At 40.9% G+C, this 24,792-nt stretch overlaps 1 protein-coding gene across 6 annotated transcripts in view; it reads left to right on the forward strand.

The window, feature by feature from the left end:
* SH3KBP1 (SH3 domain containing kinase binding protein 1) overlaps positions 1–24,792 on the forward strand; it is a 222,977-nt gene that overhangs the window by 18,619 nt on the left and 179,566 nt on the right. For 4 of the 6 annotated variants that reach the window (XR_004749331.1, XM_035321155.1, XM_035321302.1 and 1 more), the window contains one exon: positions 8,283–8,440. Coding sequence is in view for 4 of the 6 variants with exons in the window: in XM_035321155.1 (XP_035177046.1) it covers positions 8,283–8,440 (158 nt within the window). In the remaining 2 variants the exon portion in view is untranslated. Of the gene's footprint in view, positions 1–8,282; positions 8,441–11,288; positions 11,307–24,792 lie in introns of those variants that run through there. The other 2 variants (XM_035321408.1, XM_035321490.1) reach the window with 2 other exon arrangements.

The raw sequence follows: 24,792 nt of genomic DNA on the forward strand, positions 1-24,792 counted from the left end.
TGCCAGGCCTGTACATAAATCTATCCTCCTCCTCCTCCCTTAGGCACATTTGTACCATAGCATCCTGCATTTGATTGTCCTGCCAACTGCTCAATGTTCCTGGAGTCCAGAAAACAACGGCTTTATAGGTCGCATTTGGTCTTCAGGCCATCTGGCTCTCCAGGCGTGGGTTAGGAGAACAACACTACTGAGTGTAATGTACTTTTATTCTTTTTTCCCCATGTGAGTTCTAGATGTAAATTGTACTTTGTCATTTGGTCTAATAAAAGGCACTGACTTTTCCCCTACTACTGGCTCCTAATATCTTACTAGAGTTGTGTTGCCACATGTTCTATAGCAGACTCTTTTTAAAAGTAAGCCTGTAAGCAGTAAAAGCATAATATTTTCACCAGCTCATAGTGAGGTTTATCAAACAGAACAGCACATTTGAAGTAAGACCTTGTCTAGCAAGTTTTGAGGCAGATGGAATCTGGTGGCCAGATTGTTAATGGGTTATAAAATGTATTTATAATGAAAATGTTGATAAACTATTATTTGCTACCAAACGAATCTTTGGAACTGTTTTATAAGAGAAATGGCATGTAACGGAAAGCAACCTGTTCAAACTTCACAATTAATAGTTTTTGGTAGCTGGTTGATAGTAGGTGGTAGGGAACTCGAAGCCTTCTGTAGTCACTGAGACCTTCCTGTAGAGGCTTCTGCGTAGGGTGGCATAAGAGTGAGATTGTGGCGTGATGCCTGCTCCTGTCTTTGTTACTTCTGAACAGTTACGTTTACGCAAAAGAGGAAAGCTCTGCTGCACTGTCTTCTGAGGAAACGGGCCTTGAATGTTAATTTAAAACTTTAGTGTAGAATGCTTGAAGGTAGTTTGTCTACTTTCAGTTCTGGTTTTTTTTGGGGGTAAGCCGGTGCAACATGTGTGCTTATCATTCACTTGAAGATGAGTGACTAACAAATGGAAAAACGTGTAGAGTAGGGGAGCTCTTAACCCTTTAACTGCTGTGCCTAGCTGCGTACACTAGGTTTAAGGTTGGCAACTGTGTGTGAAACCATGCTGCTGCAGAAGGTGATTGCCATATGGATGCTGTTACTCGGGTGGAATAGTGCCAAAGACATTAATAACATTTCCATTGTGCCTACACACTTCAGATGTCACCAGAAGCTGGTTTAATAATGTCGGTTTTGTAGCACGGTAGCAAATCTCTGTTTCTTTTCTTGATTTATTTCTTGCTTGGAAAGACACTGTACAGTAATTGAAAGTAGCATAAACTCAGACATCCCTCTCTTCAAATTTTGGTGATATTACTTAAAAAATGCTTATTCTGACTAGGTCAGTTTTGAGAGATTACATTTTCCTTGTCATTTAAAATGTGGCAAGGAAACAAGCCAAGTAAAACTTTTGTCTGTATCAACAAAATCAACAAATCTTTTATTTTAAGCCCAAACCACTAAGCATTAAATTAAATACATACATACATACATATTTGTCCCTGACATTGCAGTAATGAGTTGATCTCTGCAAGTCTCCAGCAGAGCTGATAATAACTAGTTTTGATTCCATTCCATGATTTTTTCCATTCCAATCAGGATCGATGGTAATATAATGTTAGGAAATAGCTGATTGTGTAGGCATAGGAATGAACATTTATTCCCTTTTTGGATCAAAATAACTTATAGCTTTTGATATTAGATTTCATATTTGGATTTGGTGAATGGATCCTAAACTGAAAAATGTCTTTTTACAACAGAAAGGGGTCTTATAGCTGGAGTTTGCAAGCTGGGACAGGTTGGACTTTGAGGCATAATGGGGCATGATATGTTCACGAAAAATAAACCAAAAAGAGAAGCTGGATCTCTCTGCCCCATTTTTCTTTTTCTTTTTTTTTTTTTTTTTTTTTTTTTTAATTCTGCTTTTGGCTTAAAAGGGATTGGTTTTGGCTGTTAATGTAACAAGCTGTTTACCTTGGCAGAGCTGGGCCTAAGACCAGCCTTTGTTGGTTCACAAATAAAATTAGTTTGAGCTCTCTGTCCACCGAGTCTTTGCCTCATAAATCATCGTGCAAAACGGGACGCTTTGTTAGTCCAGTTCCCGAGGAGCAACCTAGCGCAGCACTTCGGGAATGAGGTGTGATGTACTTGCAGATGTGTAGCAAACGCAGATCAGCTTTTCTCTTAGCATGCCTGGATCAGCATTGCCTCCAGTATCAATCCAGCTTCTACAAAAACAAAGTTTCACCTCAAAAGAAACAAAAAACATTAAATTTGACTGGCAGAATGAATTTTTCAAAAACACAGTTGGAGAAGCTGGCATGAAACATGCTTTAGAAAATGAGTTTGATTTAAAAACTGCAACTTTATGGACCTATAAATTATGAAGCACTTTAAGGCTGTTATATGCTCTGCAAGCTTCAGCAGTGTGATAAATGAGAACTTTGAGTGATCTCCTGAGTACTTTCCCATCAGTTTGTCACAATCTGCACGTTTGTTAGGTGTGCTCTTCTTATCTTTCCAAACTATGCTCTTATGCTCTTGGTTTCCTTCATAGAGTCTATAAACATCATCATTGTGTGGTCCATTTTGGTGACTCGTGTCTCTGTCAGCTTACACACACACTTGCGTTACAGTAATCAAATCCTCTGAGAGGAGACAGCTTTTAAAAATATTTATATAGATTTCTTAAGTGGAAAAACTCATAGACATATAGGAGCCTGCATCGTAAAGGGTGGTTTTTTTTGTTTGTTTGTTTAATTAAACTTCCAGTAAAACAAAAGTGGCTGAACAGCTGTCTGTATATGAATTAGTGCAAGGCAGGCAAGAAGATAACTCCAGTGCTTCCAGCCTACCCAAACAGCAGGAGGGTCAAGTCAAGAGCCCTGCTCTACTTTTTGTTCTCTTTTCAATAAGGGAGAGAACATAATTCATAAGAAAATGAAACTGTCAAGAACTGCATTAGTTTTACAGTCTTTAGGGAAAACTGCAAGGACAGTAACAGGCACAGGTACTGGAAATCTTTTATGGCATGGGCCTTAGAGACTGGGAGAGTTGCTGGTCTTCCTTCGGTATGGCTTGTTGCAGCCCAAATGCTGAGAAGTGTTTGAAGAATCGGTGGCTAGAGCGAGGACAGTCCTTACTTCTTTCCTGCCTTCCTGTTACAGCTCTCTAACCACCCCTTGGTTGCGTAAGGAGAACTCTGAGCAAAACAGTTTGTAACTGCATCCACAGCAAAATGGGCAGAAGATTTAAAAGCTTCTGCAGCAGGGGAGAGAAATGACTTGTCACATGCAAAAAGTAGTGTGTAAGCTTGTGAGTCCTGAGAGCAAGTGCATCCTAGTAGACTTCTTTAAAGTAAAGAATATGTGGCCTGTCATTGACACAGTCTTGTCTGGGCTTGACCAATTGGAAATATCATGATAAATAGTCTGAATTTTGCCTTTTTTGAGCCTGAGTTCCGTTATGTTTTGTGGAGATACAAGTTTTCATTGATGGGAGACTTAAAGTATCATGTGTAGCTTAGTGCTGCTGCCTGAACCTAGTAGTCTGTAAAGGGCTGTTGTGTGGGCCAACAGCCAACTGAGTCAACTTTACTGAGCACTCTGGGGTAAAGTATGCATTTGTGGATAATATAGATGCTATTTTTAGTGTTTTTTTTTTTTTTTTTTTTTTTTTTTTCACAGTATGTTCCCTTGGTTTTTCATATTTTCTCTAACTTAACTGGTTGGTTCGAGTTCAACAGATTCTCTGCCTGTTGGGGTGGGAAGCAGAGACTCCCAAGAAGCAAGTCTGGAAAGTTATAACTTCTTACACCAGGAGTAGGACTACTGCTCTACCTCAAGGTTTGCAATTAGAGAATAGGTTCAGTGTCCTTTTAGCAGATGAGGGACTGGGTGCTCAGTCCAGTGAAGCACCTAACCTGGCTAGGCCTGAGCCACCAGGAGAAAGCTGCAAGTGATAACTGTAGGGAGATTCCCTACTGTGGGAGTGGAGGCTTCCATCTGCTGACCTGACCTGTCATCCATGGAGGTTTGCTGCTTGCCAGTGGCTTGGGTCCAGAATGCTGTGGAAAGACTGCCAAGGCTTGTCTGGCCTTCAAGCTACTACACTCTGCTGCTCTTCCACATAGACTCCAGTGGAAGTCTGACTGGCTATCATACTGCCGGTCATGATCTGGAGTGTTGGTTGTATCTACGTTGCTCTGGCTGATGGTGAAGAGCATGGGTGCCTGGGTGGTTTTGTCCTAGATCCTGTTGGTGAGGGGGAAGGGTGTGAGGAGGAGTGGATGGATCCTGCAGGTAACAATTGGTTGTGTAGTTGGGGTCAGCAACAGTTTTGGTTTTATGACCATGGGACCTTATTTGAGGATTGAGGGTAGCTTGTCATAGATGGGATCCACCGCCATCACATTGAGGGATAACTCACAACTGGAGTGCTGCAATGTATGGATACAGGTTCTTTGGGAAGGGCAAGCTTGGGAGGTGGGGAAGGAGTGTTGCCCTTTATGCAACAGAGCAGCTGAGATGCATGGAGATCTACTGTGAGACGGATGATGGACTGCGAGCTTGTTGGTTAGGGTTAGAGGACAGACCAACGTGAGTGATGTTGTCGTGGGTGTCTGTACAGACCACCTGACCACAAAGGAGTAGTAGGTGAGACCTTCTTCAGGCACCTGGAAGAAGCCTCATGTTAGCAGGCCCTGCCCCTCATGGGGGGTTTCAACCATGCTGGTATCTATTGGAGGGACAGAGTAGTTTGCTTATGCCCTGGGCATGAGCAATGCAAATTTCTGGAGTGTGTTGATGACATCTGGACAAAAGTGATCAGGGAACTGACCTGGACTTGGAGAGAGAAGACTTTGGCCTGTTTGGGGATCTGCTTGGAAGAACCCTATTGGAGACAGTTGTGGAGAGAAGAGGGGTCCAGGAGCGCTAGTTGATTTTCAAAGGTCACCTCCCTTAAGCTTGTTAGTGCTCCATCTTGATGAGCAGGAAGACAAGCAAAAGTATGAGGATGCCACAGTGCATGAACAAGTTGCTCTTGTCAAAAATGAAGCATGCACAGGAAGTTTCCAAGAGATGTAAGTAAGGTGAAGTGACCTGGGAGAAAGGTGGAGATGCTAAATGTGCAGAGATGGGGTTAGTAAAGACAAAGCCCACATGAGGTTGAATCTGGTGAGGGATGTGATGGACAAGACAGGCTTCTATAGGTACATAAGCAACACGAGGAAGACTAAGAAAAGTGTGGGCCTGCTGAGTGGGAGTGAGGGCTTTGTCACAGAGTTCTGGTTTTGTCACAGTTACTTAATGCTTTATTCATTTAAATCTGTAATAGCAATACTGGCCTTCAGCAATTCCAGGCTCCTGAAACCAGTGGGAAAATCCAGTTTTCAGCAGGGGAGAATTGGGTCGTGATTAGCAGCATGAGGTCCAGCTGAAGGCTGGTCCCTGGCAGTGGTGGTTACTGGTGCCAGTACTGATCACCATCTCACTAATGACCTGGGTGGTAGGACAGAGTGCTCTCAGCAAGTCTGCAGGTGATACAAGCCTGGGAGGAGTGTTTGACAGACAGCTGGCTGTGCTGCCTTTCAGAGAGCCCTCAGCAGGCTGGGCAAAAGGTCTGAGGGGATCCTCCTGAGCAAAGGGCAATGTGAAGTCCCACACCTAAGAGAAATATCCCCATGCAGCCGGGGCTGCCTGGCCAGAAAGTATCCTTGAATAGGATGTGGTGGGCACCAAGGAGAACCCAAATCAGCAACGTGTCCTTGTGGCAAAGAAGGCTGAGAGCTTCCTGAGCTGCACTAGGCAGAGCGTTGCCAGTAGGTGACCCAACTCCAGTACTTCTTTCTGGTGAGAAAACCTGGTGTGCTATGTCTGGTTCTGGGTTCTCCCATATGACAGAGATATGGACATCCTGAAGTGAGTCTAGCAGGGGGCCATGAAGATGAGTGAGGGAGTGGAGTGTCTGGCATAGGAGGGTCTGAGGGAGATGGGACTGTTAAGCCTAGAGAGGAGAAAGCTGAGGGAGATCTTCTGAATGTGTCCGAATACCTGGTGTGGTGGAGTGAAGAAGAGGAGCCCAACTCCTCTTACTGGTACACAGTGAAAGGATGAGAGGTAACGGGCATAAACTGAAATACAGCAACATCCATTTAACCATACAAAAACATTTTTTTAACTTTAAGGGTGATCGAACACTTCAATATCCATTCTTGGAATTACTCAGAACCTGACTACTGCACGAGGCCCTGAGCAATCTGTGCTCTAGTTGTCTCTGCTTTGAGTAAGGAGATTTGAGCTAGATGATCTACAGAGGTGCCTTCCAACCTCAATCTGAGTGCTTTGCACTATCAAGGCATTGTACTCTGCCTGTATTCTGGTAATAAATGGAGTAGCACCAGGAGCTGCTCTGGGACCAGCTCTGTTTAATACCTTTATCAGTGACCAGAGAAGGCAGTAGAGTGTACTCTCCACAAGACTGCAGGTGATACCAAATTGGTCCAACAGTTGGTGCACAAAATAGTGGAGGGATCTAAGGCTTAAGAAACTCCAATTGTATAGCCTGAAGAAGAGTTAGGAGGTCCTAATAACAACCTTACAACGCCTTCAAGGAGGTTATTAAGGAGATGGAGCCAGGACCTTTGCAGCCGTGCATGGCGGGTGGGCTTGTGTCTTTGGAGATTTTCAGGATCTGTGTGGACAAATTCCTGGGCAGTCAGGTCTGGCCTCAGAGTTAGCACTGCTTTGAACAAGAAGTTGAACTAGAGACCCTCAGAGGCACCTCCCAGCCTGATTTTCTTAAGTTTCAGTGGTAAATTTTTCAAGCTCTATTTGCATGTCATCTTGTATTGTGCCACTCTTTCTCTCTTGCTGTTCATTGTGTAGTTAGCAGACCTTTTGTGAACATCACAAGATGTTTGTCTGTGGTTTTAGTATGTTTCTGGGCTTCATAGAAGAAGCAATAGGTAAATCTCATCAGCTGTAGCCTCGTGTCTGGGGTGTAGCTGCAAGTCAGAACACTCTTTTAGCTATGACTTGCAGGCTCTGGGGGAGGAAGGAAGATGTTCAGCATTGTCTGTGTGACATTCTGGGGGTGGAAAGGACTAACTCTGCCTTCTTGTCAGCTTAATTCAATGTAGTCCTTGGGGCTTCTGTTATTTAGGCAGAACCTTTTTACTGTCTGTGGTGTAATAGTTAGCTTTGCTTTGTGAGCTGCATTGCCTCTTTGATGGCCAGGTCTTGCAGAGTTTGCACAGCACAGTCATTCATGTAGAAAGCAGATGCACATTGCTCTCATTTTTCTGTTTCAATGGTTGGAGTGTAAAATGTTTGGTGGAACATCCTGGCACATGGTTTTCCACTGAAGAAAACAGGAGGAAGGCATTACAAATATGGTTATCCTTGACCTCACTAGTCAGGCTCTTCCTACTAGATATTTGATGAACCATTAAATGTAACCATTGCTACCATATTTGAATACTCCTGGCTTGTTGTTTTTGTTTCTTCAAAGGATTTTTTCTGTCTTTATGATTTCCCTAATTTTCTACAATGACTCTGCAGTATGTAATGTGTTGTGTGTATGGTTTCAAGGCTCCTTCGAGGCAAAGGCAAGGACACACCATGTAATGGTAGCGAGCTTGCAACACACCTCTCTTTATTAGCAAACACTCAGAGCAGCGGGAGTATTTCATCTTCACATCCTCTAATGCATAATCACAAGTGAAAGTAGATTTTTATCCTATTGGTGAAACCCTGTGAGAGCATGTTCATGCAGTACAGCTTTGTATTTCTGTATAAATAACAGTGAAACTCAGGAAAAAAAATCTTGATAAATGTTCTTCAGGTTAATAGTGACGTATCTAGCAAAGTAGGTGCAGTGGCTTGGAATGCTTGTGGAATCTATTCAGAAGGAAAACGTTTTAGAAGTCCCACGAACAAAGGCTAAAACGGTTTCCGAGAAATAAAAATAAACTTGGTAATGCTGCTAGAGCAGATACTGCTGAAGCTGCACAAATTGATTTCTTTTAAACAGTAAAGAAAAAGATGCCTGGCACTTGTGTCCTTTGCTGTGATGGGCATTCCTGTGCTTTCTTTTTTTGGCCTCCCCACGTAGCAGTTATCCACAAAAATATTAGTGCTACGTATTGCCTATTTGATGTGCTCTCTTGCTTAAAGTAGATGTGTTATTTACATTGAGAATCTGTACTTGGATTTGTTTTCTTATTCCTTTCAAAGGCTTGGAAACTTAAATGTACAGTCAGTAATCATGCAATATGTGTGTTTCTCTTTTAGTGGAGGCGATCGTGGAATTTGACTACAAAGCTCAACATGATGATGAGCTGACGATCACTGTAGGTGACATAATCACCAATATCAAGAAGGATGATGGAGGCTGGTGGGAAGGACAGCTCAAAGGCAGAAGAGGTTTGTTCCCTGACAACTTTGTAAGAGTGAGTACAAAGTGGAACTGTTCTCGTGTTGTGTGTATATGTTTTGTGTACTATGCTGTTCAGACTAACTATTGGACTTTATATCATAACACTTCTTAAATCCCAAACCATATTGTATTGCAACACAATGTTCGATTGAGGCTGTGTTAGAAAGAAAAGATGGATTTCTTGTAAAGACAGCATAGTATCGATATCCTGAAAATAAAAGTAGCTACCCCTGCATGTGTGCACTGTTCAGTGGTTATTTTTGGCTGTGTCGTCTGGGAGCAAAGTGATTGTTCTAGAACAACCCACATATCAAAAAGAGTAGAACAGTTAGTCTAAGTCTACAGTCTCTTCCGTGGAATTTGCAATATTTTCTCTTTATAGCTGTTGCTGCTTCTTCTCTAGAGTGCTTTCTTAGGTTTTATAGAAGCTTTATGTGAATAATTATTCATGGCTAAACTAGTTGGGAATAATTAAAGTGGATTTTTTTCTAAATGATTGCCTAAAAAAATTAAAAAATATATAATTACTTTGTATTTCATGTAATGTGCCAAATAACTTGCAATAATACTGATTTTAGAAAAGCCATTCAAAGTTTTAGAAAAAATAATATTTTACTGGGCATCTCTGTGTGTTTGTGTATGTCTGCACATATGAGACTACCTATTAGCTCACAGGAGACTAGCTGTTAGTATCTCTGGGCCTCCTTGATCTTTCATTGCAGACCTAGGCTGTTAGTTTCTGCAGACCTCTATAAACTTAGCTCTCCAGGTACAGAGCAGAGAGGAAGAACTGCAGTGAACTACATAAATGGGTTTTATGTTAATCTGTTACTGTAGTTTCAGAGGATCTTTGGGCCTTTCCCCTTTCCAAGGGTATAAATATCATTTTTCTTCTTTTGTGTGAGCCTATTGTGTGTTTATACACATACACGTAATGAAGTTATTTAATTTTTCTTCAGCAACATTCCCTACATCAAGGTACTTTGTGGAGGCGTATTGTTGGAAAACTTGTAGACCCTGTAGCAGGGAAGTATGAGAGTTGCAACGGGGACAAATATTCTCATCCTAACCCCTGTTCTTGTCCTGCCAAGAATAAGGAATTGCTCTGTTTGTCAGCCAGCAATGAAAATGAGGAAGTCAGAGGCTCACAGAGATGAAAGGGAATGGAAGGGCAAAATAGATACTCCAGTTCTTGCTAATCTCTGAAAATTCACACTTTGGGACTCGCTGTATATTGATATTTTTCTGCTTGAACTTTGGTAGACTGTGAAGTTCTCTGGGATAAAACCAAGTTTTCTCCTGGCTGATACTTGAAATTTGCTGCTGATTTTAGGAGACATTGGATGTAGTGTCCTAAGTAAATGTGACCTAAGAATTTCTGTTACGAAAATATCATACTCTGCGTATGACAGTTTGCAAGTTCTCTGCCTTAATACCTAATTTTTAAGACCAGTTCTTTCCAAAATTACTTCAAGCTGTGGTGTCCCGTCAAATGATTAAAAAAATAAATTGATTTTTCTCAGTAGGAAATTCTAAAGCAACAATAAATGTCTTGTGTTCTGTGTTCACATGCAATATCACTATTTGTTTTCCCAAAGCTTTTTTTTTTTCTTAAATTAGCATCTACGTCTCTTTTCCAAGGAACTAAAAACCACGTTAAATTCTTCCTCATTCTGAGATCTTGCTTGAACGCAAAGTCAAATATATTTTTTGTAGTTGATCATTCCCTCTCTAAATTAGGGAACGTGCAGTAGAAGATACAGACTTCCTAAAAGCGTAGTTAGTTTATGACTATCTTGAGTGAAAAACTTAATTGTTCTTCAGTTTTTCTCATGGAAATATCCTTATTATGTGGGGAACTATATTTAACCATAACTGCACTCCCATTAGAAAGTTTGTTGAGTGTAATCATTCCTTTCGTTAAGATTGTGAGTAATTGCAAACTTTCTCTTTTGGTTATGAACACTTTTAACGTGTGCCTGCAGAGATGGGCTCCCCAGCAGTCAGTTCATGCCCCATTGCAGGGAACCTAGCTGTTCTGTTGGGTAAGGAGGGTAACAGAGAGGCGGACAGAAAGGGACACCACAGATGAGTGGCGGAGTTGAATGCAACTACAGCAACTCCAAATTCCCGTTGCTTATCAGAATTGCTTGTAAGAGTAGTTACTTGAGAAAGTTATTTAGAGGTAAATATCACTACGGAAATTCTTGAGGTACTTTGCGTTCTTCTTTCAAGTGGAGGGAGTAATTTCTTAGGTAATACAGCTTTTCCTTCCTGTGATTTGATTTTTGTTTTAGAATAAATTCATTGTGACATTCCACAGAAACTGTTGAGTTTTACAAAAATTGAATGTTTGGGCTGGATTGAAACCACCAAGTTAAGATAGTCAAGAGGCCCGAGTGGTCCTGGTTAGCATGTGTTCTTTGATTCAGGCAGTGCAGTTTGGAAGAAAAGATGTACAAATCAGAAATGACGTTAAAATAAATTACCATGAACTGTTATTTAAGAAAATTAAAAACTATTTTTCAAGTGCTACACAACAAGGTGGAAAAGACTTTTGGTGATGCCTGTAGCAAAAATGGTTTTAAATTCCACAGGAAAAAATGTGAATTAGGAGACCATTGAAGAGGAGATATCTAAAGACAGATGTGAGAAAGAGGAAAAGGGGAGGTAGCAATGATGTGTATGCAGTACATATGCAGTAATTTTTCTCAGGGGACTTTCGCTGTGAAGTTCTGTCAGAGGTACTTCCTGTTCTTGAATCTGCAAAACAACTGCTCTGAATTTTAAATATTTTTATACACACGCACACTCACACATCTACAGATTTATACTCTTCCTATGCTCTGCAAATCAATATGCAAGGTGTAACAGAAAAGGTATTTGGGATTTCTTTTATCTTTCAGTTTTCTCTGCCGATTAGTCTGCAGCTATAGTCAGCCAGAAGATTTTGTGGGAGAAGTTTGTATAAATATGAGAAAATTCTTTGTCTTTAAGATTGAATTTACCACTGTCAGCCTTTGTAGATACCTGTTTTTGTTAGAGATACTGATGCTGAATTTTATCATAAGAAGTGTACGAAATGTGTATCTGGTCATCATCTTTTTCTGTTTTCGTTCCATTTTTGAGTAGAGAAATATAAGTATGAATGAGTGGAGAGTTCTGTACTGGTGCCGGTTACCTGCTTTACTTTTTAGTTACACAGTTGAAGAGGAGGAGGAAGCAGGTGTGATTGTAGTGTTTTGTTTATATGGTGTTAAGTTAGCTTTCTGTATCTTTCTAGCTTAAAAACTTCAAGATGAAACCCAAAATCTATACTTCTATAACAAGAAAATTAAGTAGATATGAATTATGTTTATTAGATCATTTTTTTTTCTTGTATTTCTTCAAGAAATGCCATTAGGAGACAGAAGGAAGTCTGCTGTTGTCGTTGGTTTTCCTGGTCTTGTTTTAACAAATTCCGTGTGTAAGCTTGCACTGCAGTGTAAAACTGTGTTTGTAAGTACAACAGCAGCTGAGACAGATTTTGCTGATAGCGGCAGATGAAAATGTAGAAAGCAGGAAGCTGTGGTGCAGAGCCATCCTTGCCTGTTTTAATTTACAAAGCCAATTGTGTCGGATTAGATAGTGTTACAATGGTAGACTGAGCAGCTGCATATGACGACCTTCAATCTTGCCTGTACTCCAGGGGACTTGCAAATATTGCTGGCACAATTGGGGCAGTGGTGAAATTTGTTTTCAAATTAGCAAGAAGTGTAGTTGTTATTTTTGAAATTGCAGTGCCTAGTTGGTTTTTTAGAATCAGTGTACTGTACTGTTTGGGCAGGGGCTTTATGCAACTCCGCGGCTGCTCCAGGTCAGAACAGCAACCTGGCTTTGTTGGTTATACAAGCACAATATCATTAGTGAAAATCAGCTGTAGAATGTCAGGGATGTTGTTCGTGCTGAATCATAGATACACAGTGGAGATCCTTATCTGTTGGTTGTTAGTAATTTAATTTTCTTCTCTTCATCTTTTGTTTTTCTTTTTTTTTTCTTTTAACCTTTACAACCAGCCAGAGGTTCCAGGGGATCATGAGTGAAGCACAGGGGGATTCCTTGCAGAAACCCCCCTTTTAGTTTACCTCCTCTGCCTCCATGCATCCCATTTGTGGAGAAGGTACTGCCAATCCCTATTAGGGCTTTCCTAAAACCTTTCTAAGAGCTTCCTTAAGACTTGTCCTGCATGCATGCAGGAGCCCGCACATCTGTAGTTTGTCTCTGGCTGCTGCTTGGTGCCCATTGGGTCAGAGAACCATCCTGTTCTCACTGTTCTTTCCTCCTGCTTTGCCACTGCACTCTCTGGTACAGCTGTTCATGCCTTTCCTCCGGGGCTTGTACATTCTTATCATCTTCACTGCCCTCCTGAGTACTTTGAATGCTATCAATTAAGTAACGTCTTGCTCAGCTTTGCCGAAGTAGCTGCTCCTGAAAGTTGTGGCAGCTGCTGAGGCATTGCAATTATATGCAGACCAGGGAAGACACTGTTATTTCTGTCAGTACCTGAAAAGATACTTGCTTTATGGACCAGTGAATTCCTACAGGTGTTTGTTTTGTTTGTTTTTCTGTTTTTGTTTATATACTTGGCAGGAATTGGCAATTCAGTTACTGGGGTGTGGGGTTTTGTTTTTTGAAATCTTACCTAGAACACTGTCTAAGTATTTGTCCTTAGGAAACATTTCAGATTGTGTTGTCCCAGCTGTTCTGCTCTCTTGCGAGTGAGAGCCAGGAGTCCTAGCTTCTTATTTCAAATTCTGGTTATGACCATTAAACCATTGAGACCATTGTTATCCTCATGGTGAAATACAAGAGAACAGAACTGGTGAAAGAAACTTTCCGATAGGCTCCATCATGTGAAAACGTTGTACCTTTGAGCCTTTGTTTCTGTCAACAGCAATGACGATGTTGTGGAGAGAAGCATAGCATCACGGATGCGTTATTTATTATTGCTGCTGTTACTAATTTTGCAGTGGTGAAAGCAAAACTATTAAAATGAAATCTTTCTCCCTCTTGCAGCCTCCCCCTTACCCCCACGCCTTGAAAGACACAGATCCACCAAGGTGGTCTTGTACCAAGGTGAAACAGTTGAGGACTGACTTGGCAGCACTCAGTTCTTCAAAGGGAATTCAATAGCAGCGAAAATGCCTCTGGGCCATGCTAGGTGCTGAGGGCATGATACAAATAACGCCACACCTCAACCTGTTCGTCTGGCTTCAGAGGAGCTGGGGATGCTCCCAGTGAGGCAGCTGCCCTAGGTGCTTGTTCTGGACGTGATGTGAGGCTCCCTGGTAGCCACAGAGGCTCTTTCCCATTCCCCGTCGCAGGGAACCGGTGCTACTCCCAGCTGGGTGGGAAGGCAGCCGTGCTAATTGCAGAGCTTTTTTACAGTCAGCAGCAGAATGGGTGCCGTATGTTTCTCGTGGGCACAGGTGTGGTGTTGGCTGCCCCATGGTGATCAGTTGGTTGGATGTGCTTTGATGCCAGGCTTTGAGGCGAGGAGAAATAGGAGGGGGAACAGAGAGGAAGGTAGGGTCGCTGTTTGAGGCTGTCAGCAGTTGCAGGCTTTGCGGGAAGCAGCTTGAAGATTTTATGAACTATGCAAAAGGAAGAGCACATTAAATGTGTGCAGCAGTCATGCAGTGGACACATGGTAACGTGAAGTTTCAGTGCTAATGCCTTTACTTGCTTTTAGTGACCAGTACATTATTTTGCAGTAAGTTATTAGCAAAAATTGACCCCCTGTAAAGGCAATGGTTTAATTTTATTGAATATTGATAGGACTGGTGAAAAATTAAGAATTTGAAAACAAAATGTATTGCTTTTCATTCTTTTCAGCAGCATTTCTTTAGTCTGTGTTGTAATTGCTGATGTTTAAAAAAATATAAAAAGAAATAGCCTTATTTAAATACACATCGTAGTGATTCAATGGTAGGATAATTCAGTGTAGGTAGTATAAATTGATAGATTAAGGAAACTCAATTATTCCCTGGTTTTGCTCAGGTTTGTGTTTTGTATCCTTAAGAAAACCTCCATAGAGTATTTCTGTTTAAAATGCTATTGCTTAAATTGTAATAATAAAAAACATTATTTCATACTAAAAAGGAAACTAAACACTTCTTTTTTTTCCCCTTGTTCCCCTTCCTGCTGCTCCAAGCCATGAGCAGGAGGAGAACCTAAATCAGAGCTTGAAACAAGGACAAAACCCTGCTTTTTCGTAGAGACATAGAGAATTGGCAGGATTACAGTGTTGATGGCAACTAGTCCTAAAAGGTTGGGAGGCAAAGACGAGCTGTCCTGACCTTCCGCTTTCTCTTCAAGCCAGCGTTGTTTTTCTGGCAACTTCCCAAGCTCCAGGTGTTTTTATTTTCTCTGTAGCATGTTTACGTGTGGGTGGATATGTTAGTAATCTATATATTTTGGGCTGATTCATTTTTACATTTGTTTTGGCAATTGTTCTTGCTGATAGAACAGGCTGTTAAAAGAAACTCTTTGTAGGTAAAACCGGTGGAGATGCTTAGCAGTATTTGCATACAAGTGTCATTAGACATCCTTCCACAGCTTTGGACTTACAGAGAGTACATCTGTCTCTCTGATTTTTCCCAACAGGACCAAAGAACTCTGTTAGAGTTCTCCAAGTAAGAGAAAACACAACCTCCTAGAACCTGAATTGAAGTTCAGTCCCACTGCTGTTTGAAGCTAGCATGAGAATACTTGCTGATAAATCACATTTTCTTGCAATTTAAATACATAGCCCTGAGATGGATTAACTCAACTTCAGGAAACATTATCTGATTTTGACGTTTTTAATGTTTGTTTGCATAAGAGCATAAGAGAAACAATATTCTGGATGCCTATGGTGTGACTGCAGCATCTTCTAATCTTAATTAGGAGGAGCTGTGCATGCATTGAAGCTCACTCTGACAAATGTTCCACTTACTCCATCAGAACTATGCCAGCCTGCATCCTGACTGCACCTACCAATTGTCTTTCATTTTGTATTACTTAAACATTAATTAATATTCACAGCAAGAATGAAGATGAGAGCAAGAGGGACGTGTAGGAAAAATAAAGTTATTTAGGATTGTAAAACTAACTGCTTTTGTAAGGATTTGGTGATACTGTTTGCTTCTGAACGTGCCTGTTCTGATCAAGAACTGTAATATCTGAACAATAAGTATGTGTAATTGGAGGGAGGATTTTTTAATGGTGTTACTGGTGCTGTTTTTTAAATTATTTTAATTATATATACAGAAGTGCTGGACCTTCCTAGCATCTTTAGGAAGGCAGCTGGGAAGCTGGTGCTGGAGACCAGGTCCTTAAAGGGTCCCCCATCTCCTGCCATCATGCAGTTATTTAATCTTTACTAGAATTTCACTGGTACTAGTACTGAAATTATTATGCGAGAGAGTATATTAGAGCTGTTTAGGTTTATGGTCAGCAAAGCTTGTTCTCTTCAGAGCTGGAAAATGTGAGTATCTTTATCTTCATTTTTTTTGGCTCTGTTACAGCTGTATGAAATGTATTATTGTTTTATATATAGACAGTGTAGTCATTCAGTTACCCTTGGAAAAGACAAAGGTGCAAGTAAACTACCATCATGTAACACGATGAGTTATTTACTTTGGCTTCAGACTGCCTGTTCAGTGATGGATACTTAATGTCTGAAAGGTGGGGAGGGAAGGAAGGGAGGGAAACAAGTGGAGCATACATTTTTAAACATGCATACCTTGCACTGAGGGAGAAGGAACAAGGCAAGGCTGCCATTTTTACAGAAGATGGTAATGATGTATGCCTTTGTTGTTTGTTGTTGGTGGTGGTGGTGGTGTTTGTTGTGTTGGTGGTATTTGTTTGTTTTGCATGAGAATATTCAGAGACATAAATGCATCACAAGTCATTCAAGACTGTGCAAGTATCAAGTAGTATGCATGTGCTGCTTAAAAGAACTGTGATTTCTCTGTTGCTTGCTGCACTAGGACCCACTGCACCCTTTGAAAGATGAACTCAGTACTCCAGTTCTTCAAGACAGCTTGCATTTTCCTGTCCAGAGGCTATAGGCAATTATTATCAAAAACCCTGAATAGAAACACCCTGCCAGCAGAAAACTTCTCCAGAACAGAGACGTCTTTGATCATAATGATTCCTTATAGTTACAGGTTATTGCCATTATTTTGGCTGGTCCATTTGGGACCTGTGTTCATCAGCTTTTTGGCTGATAGAAGGTTGTTGTTGTTGTTGTTTTGGAAACTTGCCCTGAGCTTCTTTACCGTGCTGGCTCCAGGACCCTGCCAGCATGCGAGCAGGCTGCCATTTTCCCTCATGTTTCTCACATGGCCATGGCACTTCAGAGACAGTGCCACCACCTGCTGCCAAGTCACTGGCCCACTTGAATGCCTAATATCTATGTTGAGTTAGATAAAGATAGTATGCAACTCTTAGTCTCTTCTTTATCCCTCTTTTATGTCCTATGTCTCAATTTTATGCTACTATTAAGCACAAAGACAAAATTTAACCTATTCCTTATCTAAAAGTCCTTCTAAAAAGAGCTGAGTTATTTGCTTTCCTGAGTTGCATTAAAGAAATATAGATGAAAAATCATTATCACACAGAACCTCCATGTTAACTATCTTGAATTAAATAAATCCAAAACCCATCAAAAAACTACATATACATCTCAATGAAGCTTTCAACAATTTTTTTAGTGCTTCACTTTGGTTTTAGAGAGGTTTACTTCTTTAGCTGAAAATTTTCTGTGCAGTTAGTTTCATGGAAAAAAGTACTGACAAGTGTAACCACCTGAAATGTACTGTTGCACGCATACAAAAGGGCATGGGCTTTGTTGTTCTCTATTGCCACGCTACTTCATGTTGTGACCTTGGGTTGATTCTTGCTGCTCTGTGGTGCACTTTTATATATTTGCCTTTCTTTGATTCTGTGCAACCTGCACTTTCAAACTGAAAGCGACTGAAAGCCTATGGTCGTGGATGTGTGTTGATCAGTTCTCATGAACAGATGGTCACAAATAATGACGATAAGTCAAAAACAAAAACTGGTTTGCTGCTGACATTTTCCGAATGTATAAAATAATTCAAGTCCTGGAAAGAGCATAGATTTATGTTAGCCTGCTGTGAGGCATCACCTGAATTTTTCCCTGAAGAAAGACTGTACTTTGAGACCTCCTGAACTGAACGACTAAGGGCAGATCCTTTAAAAGCTATTGTACCGAAACAACTTCCTATACCAGTAGTTTGCTGAATTTAATGGAATGGCTAGGAGGATACAACTGCTCATGCGCACCAGTTCTTACAGGACTGAGCATTGCATTTCATAGTCCTTAAATGCTCTGCTGTTGTGTGTAGAAAACTTCCCAGTTTCTGTACTGTCAGGCCATAGGTTTTTAGTGGGTCACTTGAACTTCCACAGCCTTTCAAACAGTGTGATAATTTATAGTGTCTAGGTGTCCTGCCCAACCAATGTCAGAGGAGAATTTTGAGTAAGGGAGGGGAATGTCTCATGAAACCATTGAACGTAACCCTTCTCAAAATGTTTTCAGCAATACATGTGTGTGCCTATAGTAGACATACACAGTGTATGTATGCTTGTGGTATGCAGAAACAGCTGATGTAAAACTAAAATGTGCAAGTTAAGGTACTGAAATGATTTTTTAACAGGGTTTTGTTTTACAAACCTAAAGAAAGGAAACATTCTCTGATTTCCTTCATTAATTCAACCTTTTTTTCCTCCACTGAACAGTTGAATAATGTTGATCTTTTATATCAGAAACGAAGCTTTTACAGGGAAGTAGATTGTATGTTGGTGGCCCACCTGAACCTTGGGGACAGTTGCAGTGACACCCTATAATATTGATCCCAGTTTCTTTCTGCTGGGATTTTTATGTTTGCATTGTTTCATTAGTGAGCATTCAGATATTTATAAAAGCATAATTTTTTGTTTAGTCTCTTTAAATTGAGTGTACTCTACCCCCCTTTAGTTTCTAACAGTTTGCATGTTTCCATTAGATGCTACCCTTCTCTTCCCACTCCCCCACACAGCAGCTTCTGTGTAGGTTTTATTTGCTCATGAAACTGAGCATCCAAGTTATAGGGTTGAAGAACTCTTTCAGAGCTTCCTTACTCATGCCTTGAGTTGCTTGTAATATGTTGGTAACGTGCTTCTTCGGTTTCCATACCACTGCTGTCAAATTGCAGCTCTGTGATGCTGAGCACTGTAAAGAATGAGAGAAAATATTTATTATAGCTTTGTAAGAGAGTGGTTTTTTTTATTTAAAGACTGGTTATCTCAGTGAAGGATTTCTAGGTCATGCCTTTGAGCTTGTCTTTACTAAAATGAGCTGCTCAGCTACCACCAAAAAATGTATGTGGAGACACAGACGGGGAGATGGGATTTGAGTTTTAACAGCTATCACCTTCAGCTTTTACTAATGAATGCTAACAAATGTATTTGTTTCCTAGTGATGTTTTCAGACATTCGTAAAGTGAAAACAAGATTTTCAGGGAGAGGCTAAATTACTATCTCCTACTAGATGGTGTTGCTGGCAGAATTGACGAGGTTCTCAGGCTCCCTATCCCTTCATCAGATTTGGCAAAGCAGCAAAATTAAAGATAAATACTGTTACAAGCAATTATTTTTAGTTAAGGCTAATTAATATTAGCTGGCTAGACTGCTTGAGAGAAGAGGGAAGTTCACATCACTGGAGCATGATACGTATTAGCAGGAGGAGATCTGAACCTGAAACAGCATTATCACTGCTGTGCTGCCATTAGACTGATATCATCGTGTTACTGAACTTCACTTCAAAGTGGTAAGCTTTGTGTCCCTGATACTCCCAGGGAAATGCTTATAAATATGTCTTGTAAAAGGCAGCGCAAACGATGATTTTCTGAAAATGAAGAGTGATTCATGACAAGTGCTTTTTGAGGTGTGCAGAAATACACCAGCATAATAGTAATTGTCCAGTAAAGACAGGCAAACAGACTTGATTGTCGTGATGTTATCAGTGGCTGCGTACAATATTTCTTCTTCTGCACTGCCTGTGTGCGCCTTTCGTGAGAACATGAGTGGTGTAAACACTGTCTGCTGCAAAAATACATGGCAGAAGAAAACACAAAAGCATTCTTTGTGAATGTTATGGATGAGGAGATGCATTTGCAATAGATTCTTGTGTCTCATTTGGTCTGCCTATACTATTGTTTTCTCATGGTAATAAGTCTTACTAAAATGTATTGCTGGGGTGCTGCTGCTCTGAAGCAGCTTTGCTTCACTGTCATTTAGTAAAGCCACGTACAGCAAGCAAACAGGCCATACCAGTAAAAGCTCAATCAGTTAAACCAGTTCAGCTAGGTTAATTATGTCAGTGGTAGGGGCTTCTGCAGCTTCAGTTACAAACCATGTGTGCCAGTCTCCCAGAGCCAGCAATGCTGGCGGAAGTCTGAAAGCAGGTACAGTTATAGGAAATCCCCCGTTGTTGTTTGTTTCTAACGTATATGGCTTGTTTGTGCAATACGGTGTCTTCTTTCCTTCCTTTCCCCTTTTGAATCTTCTTTTCCTTCTCTCCAAGGAATTTACAGCCGTATCTCTTAGCTAGCTATAGGTGGGCTTGGATGTAGGCGTTAGCCACCCACCTCCTTACCTGGTATATTTTCTGGTCTCTTGGAAGACCGCAGAGAAGCTTAAGGTTTGAATTTTGTGAATGGGGAGAAAACAGAATAGTTGGTATCCAGATTTTATTTTCAAGTGAAAAGACTAGAAGTACTCTGATAATGGCAGGTGTGTAAGATAGTAGGCCAGTATCTTTCAGCATCTATTTAACATCCAGTTAACTGTTGCTTTGTTATAAAGCACTAGCATAAACTTTCCTTTTGTATTCAACTGTTCACAGATGAGACAACTGGAAAGCAGTGATTGAACGGTTTCTTAGGGTTTTTGAGTGACAGGAATACCTACAGTATATCTGAAAAAGCTTCTTGAAAATTAACCCGTAGTAAGCTAGCTCCACTGTACAGACCATTACAGGAAATGTAGCTAGGGCACCCAACGACATTGCTTGAAATGTTAATGAAGCATTTCCGTGCACTGCAGAACTGTAGCAATGCTAGCACAAAACTGAAATTGTGTTCAGTGGTGTGTTGCTGTGCAGCTCCGCTCTGCTGTGTGTATTGATGTGCAGAGACAAAAGCTGTGCAGCTTGTATTGCGTTAGGTTGATCTCATGTGAGGTGGGAAGGATGAAGGTGTGACTAAGCAAAGCTGAAGCAGCACAGATCATATCAGGAAAGAAACAGAGTAAATAGAAGAAGACATAGTACAAATTTGGCACAGAACAGACTGTGTATATTCAGGTATCTCTGCCAACATTGGGAAAAAACAGTGGTCCAATATTGGCTGAATAAATGGTGGATTATATCGGAGTCTTCTTCAAATCCTGACTGAATCATTGGAGAATCTGGGGAACACCAGCCTCAAGAGTGACCTCCTGGAAGCCATTTCCAAACATACAAAGAAGATGAAGGCAATTGTCATCTTGTAGTTATGAAGTGGAAGTCATGTCTGATAACCTGGATACCTTGTACGATGGGCTCACTGAGTTGGTGGGGGGGCAGATAGAAGTGGACATTGTTTATGTTGGCTTTAGCGAGGTGTTTGCCTGTCTCGTATTGTGTTCATTGACAAACTGATGAAATGCTGACTATGTAAATGGTCAGTGAAGTGGATTAAAAACTGTCTCAACCTGGGGGTTCAAAGGGCTGTGGTCAGCAGCACGAGGTCCAGCTGAAGGCTGGTCCCTTGCAGTGGTGGTTACTGGTGCCAGTACTGATCACCATCTCACTAATGACCTGGGTGATAGAACAGAGTGCTCTCAGCAAGTCTGCAGGTGATACAAGCCTGGGAGGAGTGTTTGACAGACAGCTGGCTGTGCTGCCTTTCAGAGAGCCCTCAGCAGGCTGGGCAAAAGGTCTGAGGGGATCCTCCTGAGCAAAGGGCAACTCTGAGTCCCACACCTGAGAGAAATATCCCCATGGACCAGTATGGGCTGGGGCTGTCTGGCCAGAAGGCAGCCTTGGTGAGTAGGACGTGGTGGGCACCAAGGATAAGGCAATTCGGCAATGTGTCCTTGTGGCAAAGAAGGCTGAGAGCTTCCTGAGCTGCACCAGGCAGAGCGTTGCCAGCAGGATGAGGGAGGTGTCCCTTCTTTGGTACTTCTTTCTGGTAAGAAAAGCTAGCGTTTTGTGTCTGGTTCTGGGTTCTCCCATACAAAGGAGACATGGACATCCTGGAGCAGAGTGCCATGAAGATGAGTGAGGGGCTGAAGTGTCTGGCATAGGAGAGTCTGAGGGAGATGGGACTTTTTAGCCTGGAGAGGAGGAGAAGGCTGAGGGAGATCTTCTGAATGTGTCCGAATACCTGGTGTGGTGGAGTGAAGAAGAAGAGCCCAACTCCTCTTAGTGGTACACAGTGAAAGGTTGAGAGGCAACGGGCATAAACTGAAATACAGCAACATCCATTTAAATGTAAAAAAGATGTTTTCATGTGAAGCTGATCAAACACTGTAGCAGGTGGCAGGGAGACATTTAGGAGCCTCCTTGCTTGGAGATGATTAAAAGCCAACCAGACGGAGCCGTGAGCATCCTGCTGTAATTGACCAAGCTCCGAACCCAGAAGGTTGGACTAGATCATCTCCAGAGGTTTTCTCCTGCCTCAACCATTCTGTGAATCTGCAAAAAGAGTTCTATCACAGTAGTTTGGCTCTGTAGAGATAATTTAAGTATGGAGTAGTAGACAGAGTGCTAGCTGAAGTGTGGAGGATAAGACTCTGGGCCCACCTAGAGTCTGTATCTTGTGAACAAGGGATGCCTTTTCTGTATATTCAAGTGAAGTGCTGGTTTTAGTTTCCACTTCTAATTATAACTACATATTTTTTTTTCTTTCAATGAGCAGCATTTTTCACACTCCAATTAAAAATATGATGCCTTTCCCACTGCTTACACACACATGCACTTATGCCAAGAATAAAGAAGGAAGGTTTAGCAACATTATGAAATTGTGATTCTAGAAGCATATGAATAGGCTGAACGGACTCCAATGTCTTTCGTTGCTTTTTCTTTTATTATTATTACTTTTTCATCTTCGCTTTCTGGGGACTATGCTTTTGTGCATATCCCTTGCTCTCTGTCCTTCTTTCTTCCCATATGCTACAACCTTTGAAGTGACCTTTAACTGTGAAAATGTGGCATGTTAACTTATTGCAAGTCAAAAGCAACACATTGTGAAAGCAGGCAGCTACACAGAGAGGAGTTATCTGCATTGTATGAAAGACAGCAAGATGAGTTCTTGAATATGAAGCCTGGTCTGATGTAAGAGAGTCAACAGAGGAGAGTGCTTGGAAGGACCTGCTGGAAAAGCTTGTATACAGTAATGTATATGTATCAGACCATTAATCAACTATGAGAGAAGTGCTATTCTAAGTAGCTTCAAATTGCTCACAAGAAAAAAATGGTCTGCTAAACATGTTTCTGTGTTTGTATGTATGTGTAGGTATTGAATTACTTATCTTACTTTCTTGCTTTCTCATTCATGAGTTTGGAAAACATCTCTTTGATCATAGTTCCATTCCTTTTAATCTTGCAGGCGCCATATCATAAATTTATCAAGCTTCATATTTAAAATAGTCATTTTGCTGTTGCTGTGCCCAGCAAATGCTGCTTGAGAATTTCTTTGATCTGTTGGTTAGAAATATTCCTTTATACTTTAGCCTAAATTTATTATTGACCGCTTATTATCTCTTGCTCTGTGCAAGTGCTCTCCTTGGAGTTAGGATGTCTTTTCTTTCTTTCCCATTGGTGTTTCATCAGTCCTGTTTGTTCTTAAACAGCCATTTAAGATACTCTCTTTGCCTGAGATACTGGTGTAAGGTAGGCTCTCATTCTCTTGAGAGTACTGGCACCACTTCTCTGCATTTTCTTCACAGCATGTGTTCATATGCTGGGCAGACATGGCATGGTAAAGAACGATATACAGTATTCCAGGTTAAGCCTTGCTGTTGTATTTTTTGTATGTTGAGTTTGACTCATCTGGTATCCAACTAAGCATTTCCTCTTATTTTCTGTAACCTTTAATTCAATTTATGGTCAAGTATTTATAAAATGCACTCAAAATTATATGAGAAGCAAAACCTGCAAGTTGTTTTGAAACACAGACAGAAATTTTTAATAGCTTTTTCTCCTAACTATTGTGAACGGATATAATGTTCTCTGAAACTTGTCCCATTATAATATTAATTTCTAAAGCTTTACATTCATGATTACTTTGGAAATGTCCATGCCATCAAGATTGCTTGTCTCATTAGCTACTATATGTATATTTTGTTCTTCTCTCCAGCGTTGCTTTTTACTGGCACTGTGTGCATGTTTGTGGACTGGATCTGTTAGCCAGTGAACCATCTGCATGCTGTATGGTAAGCGGGATGCAAGCTGGAATGAGTTTTCTTGAAGGAATTGTACATGGAAGTAAGCACTAGGTGTTTCATTTACCTGAAATAGCCTCCATTTCGCGGTTCCTGCAGAGCCATCTTTTCTGTACAAACCTCTTTCTTTTTCTGCTAATTATAACCTTTTCTTATGAGTCCCTTCATTTCTGCAGTCAGAGAATTTCCCAACTGTAACAAGAAGAAAGAAGGATTTAATAATTTAGAGGAACATGATTGAGTGAAAGGGGAAAGAAGAATGATAGTGGAAGACAAAAATTGCAATGTCTATGGGGCTTCATGTGCTTTTGTGGCATGATTAGAATAATTTGGCTGCCAAATGAATCACACTCCTCTTTTTGTCATTCATGGAGAGCTCTGCTAAGATAAAAATCTCTGTATGAAGAAGATCTTTTCAGATTGGAACATCTGAGCAGCCTGTTCTGTCTTGAAGTAATGTTTATTTTCAGCAGCCACATTCTGAATATGTTTTACCAGTGTGAGGGAAGCATAGAAAACAAAAAAATCTTGCAGTAGAATTTTGTCCCTGAGGATGCCTGGCAGAGGCATGGCCAAGACTGACTCTGATCTAGGTTACACTTGGAAATGGAGTATTTGCCTCTCCAATTTGTAAACATAGGACAAACTTTCAAGAAACTGGTATTAGACTGTTGTTAGACTTAAGTCAGGGTAGAGGAATAGTGAAATAATGGCAGTACTGTCCAGAAAAAAAATACTTTAATGACTACAACGTGCTTGCTGTTCTGAAGAGTCAAAACTGATGACCACTGTTAAAATAGGAAGAAAGAAAAAAAAAAATAAAGGGATAGAAAAGAACAGCATACAGTG

Source organism: Oxyura jamaicensis, chromosome 1 (genome assembly GCF_011077185.1).
Source record: "Oxyura jamaicensis isolate SHBP4307 breed ruddy duck chromosome 1, BPBGC_Ojam_1.0, whole genome shotgun sequence".
In the NCBI taxonomy this organism is placed as follows: Eukaryota; Metazoa; Chordata; class Aves; order Anseriformes; family Anatidae; genus Oxyura; species Oxyura jamaicensis.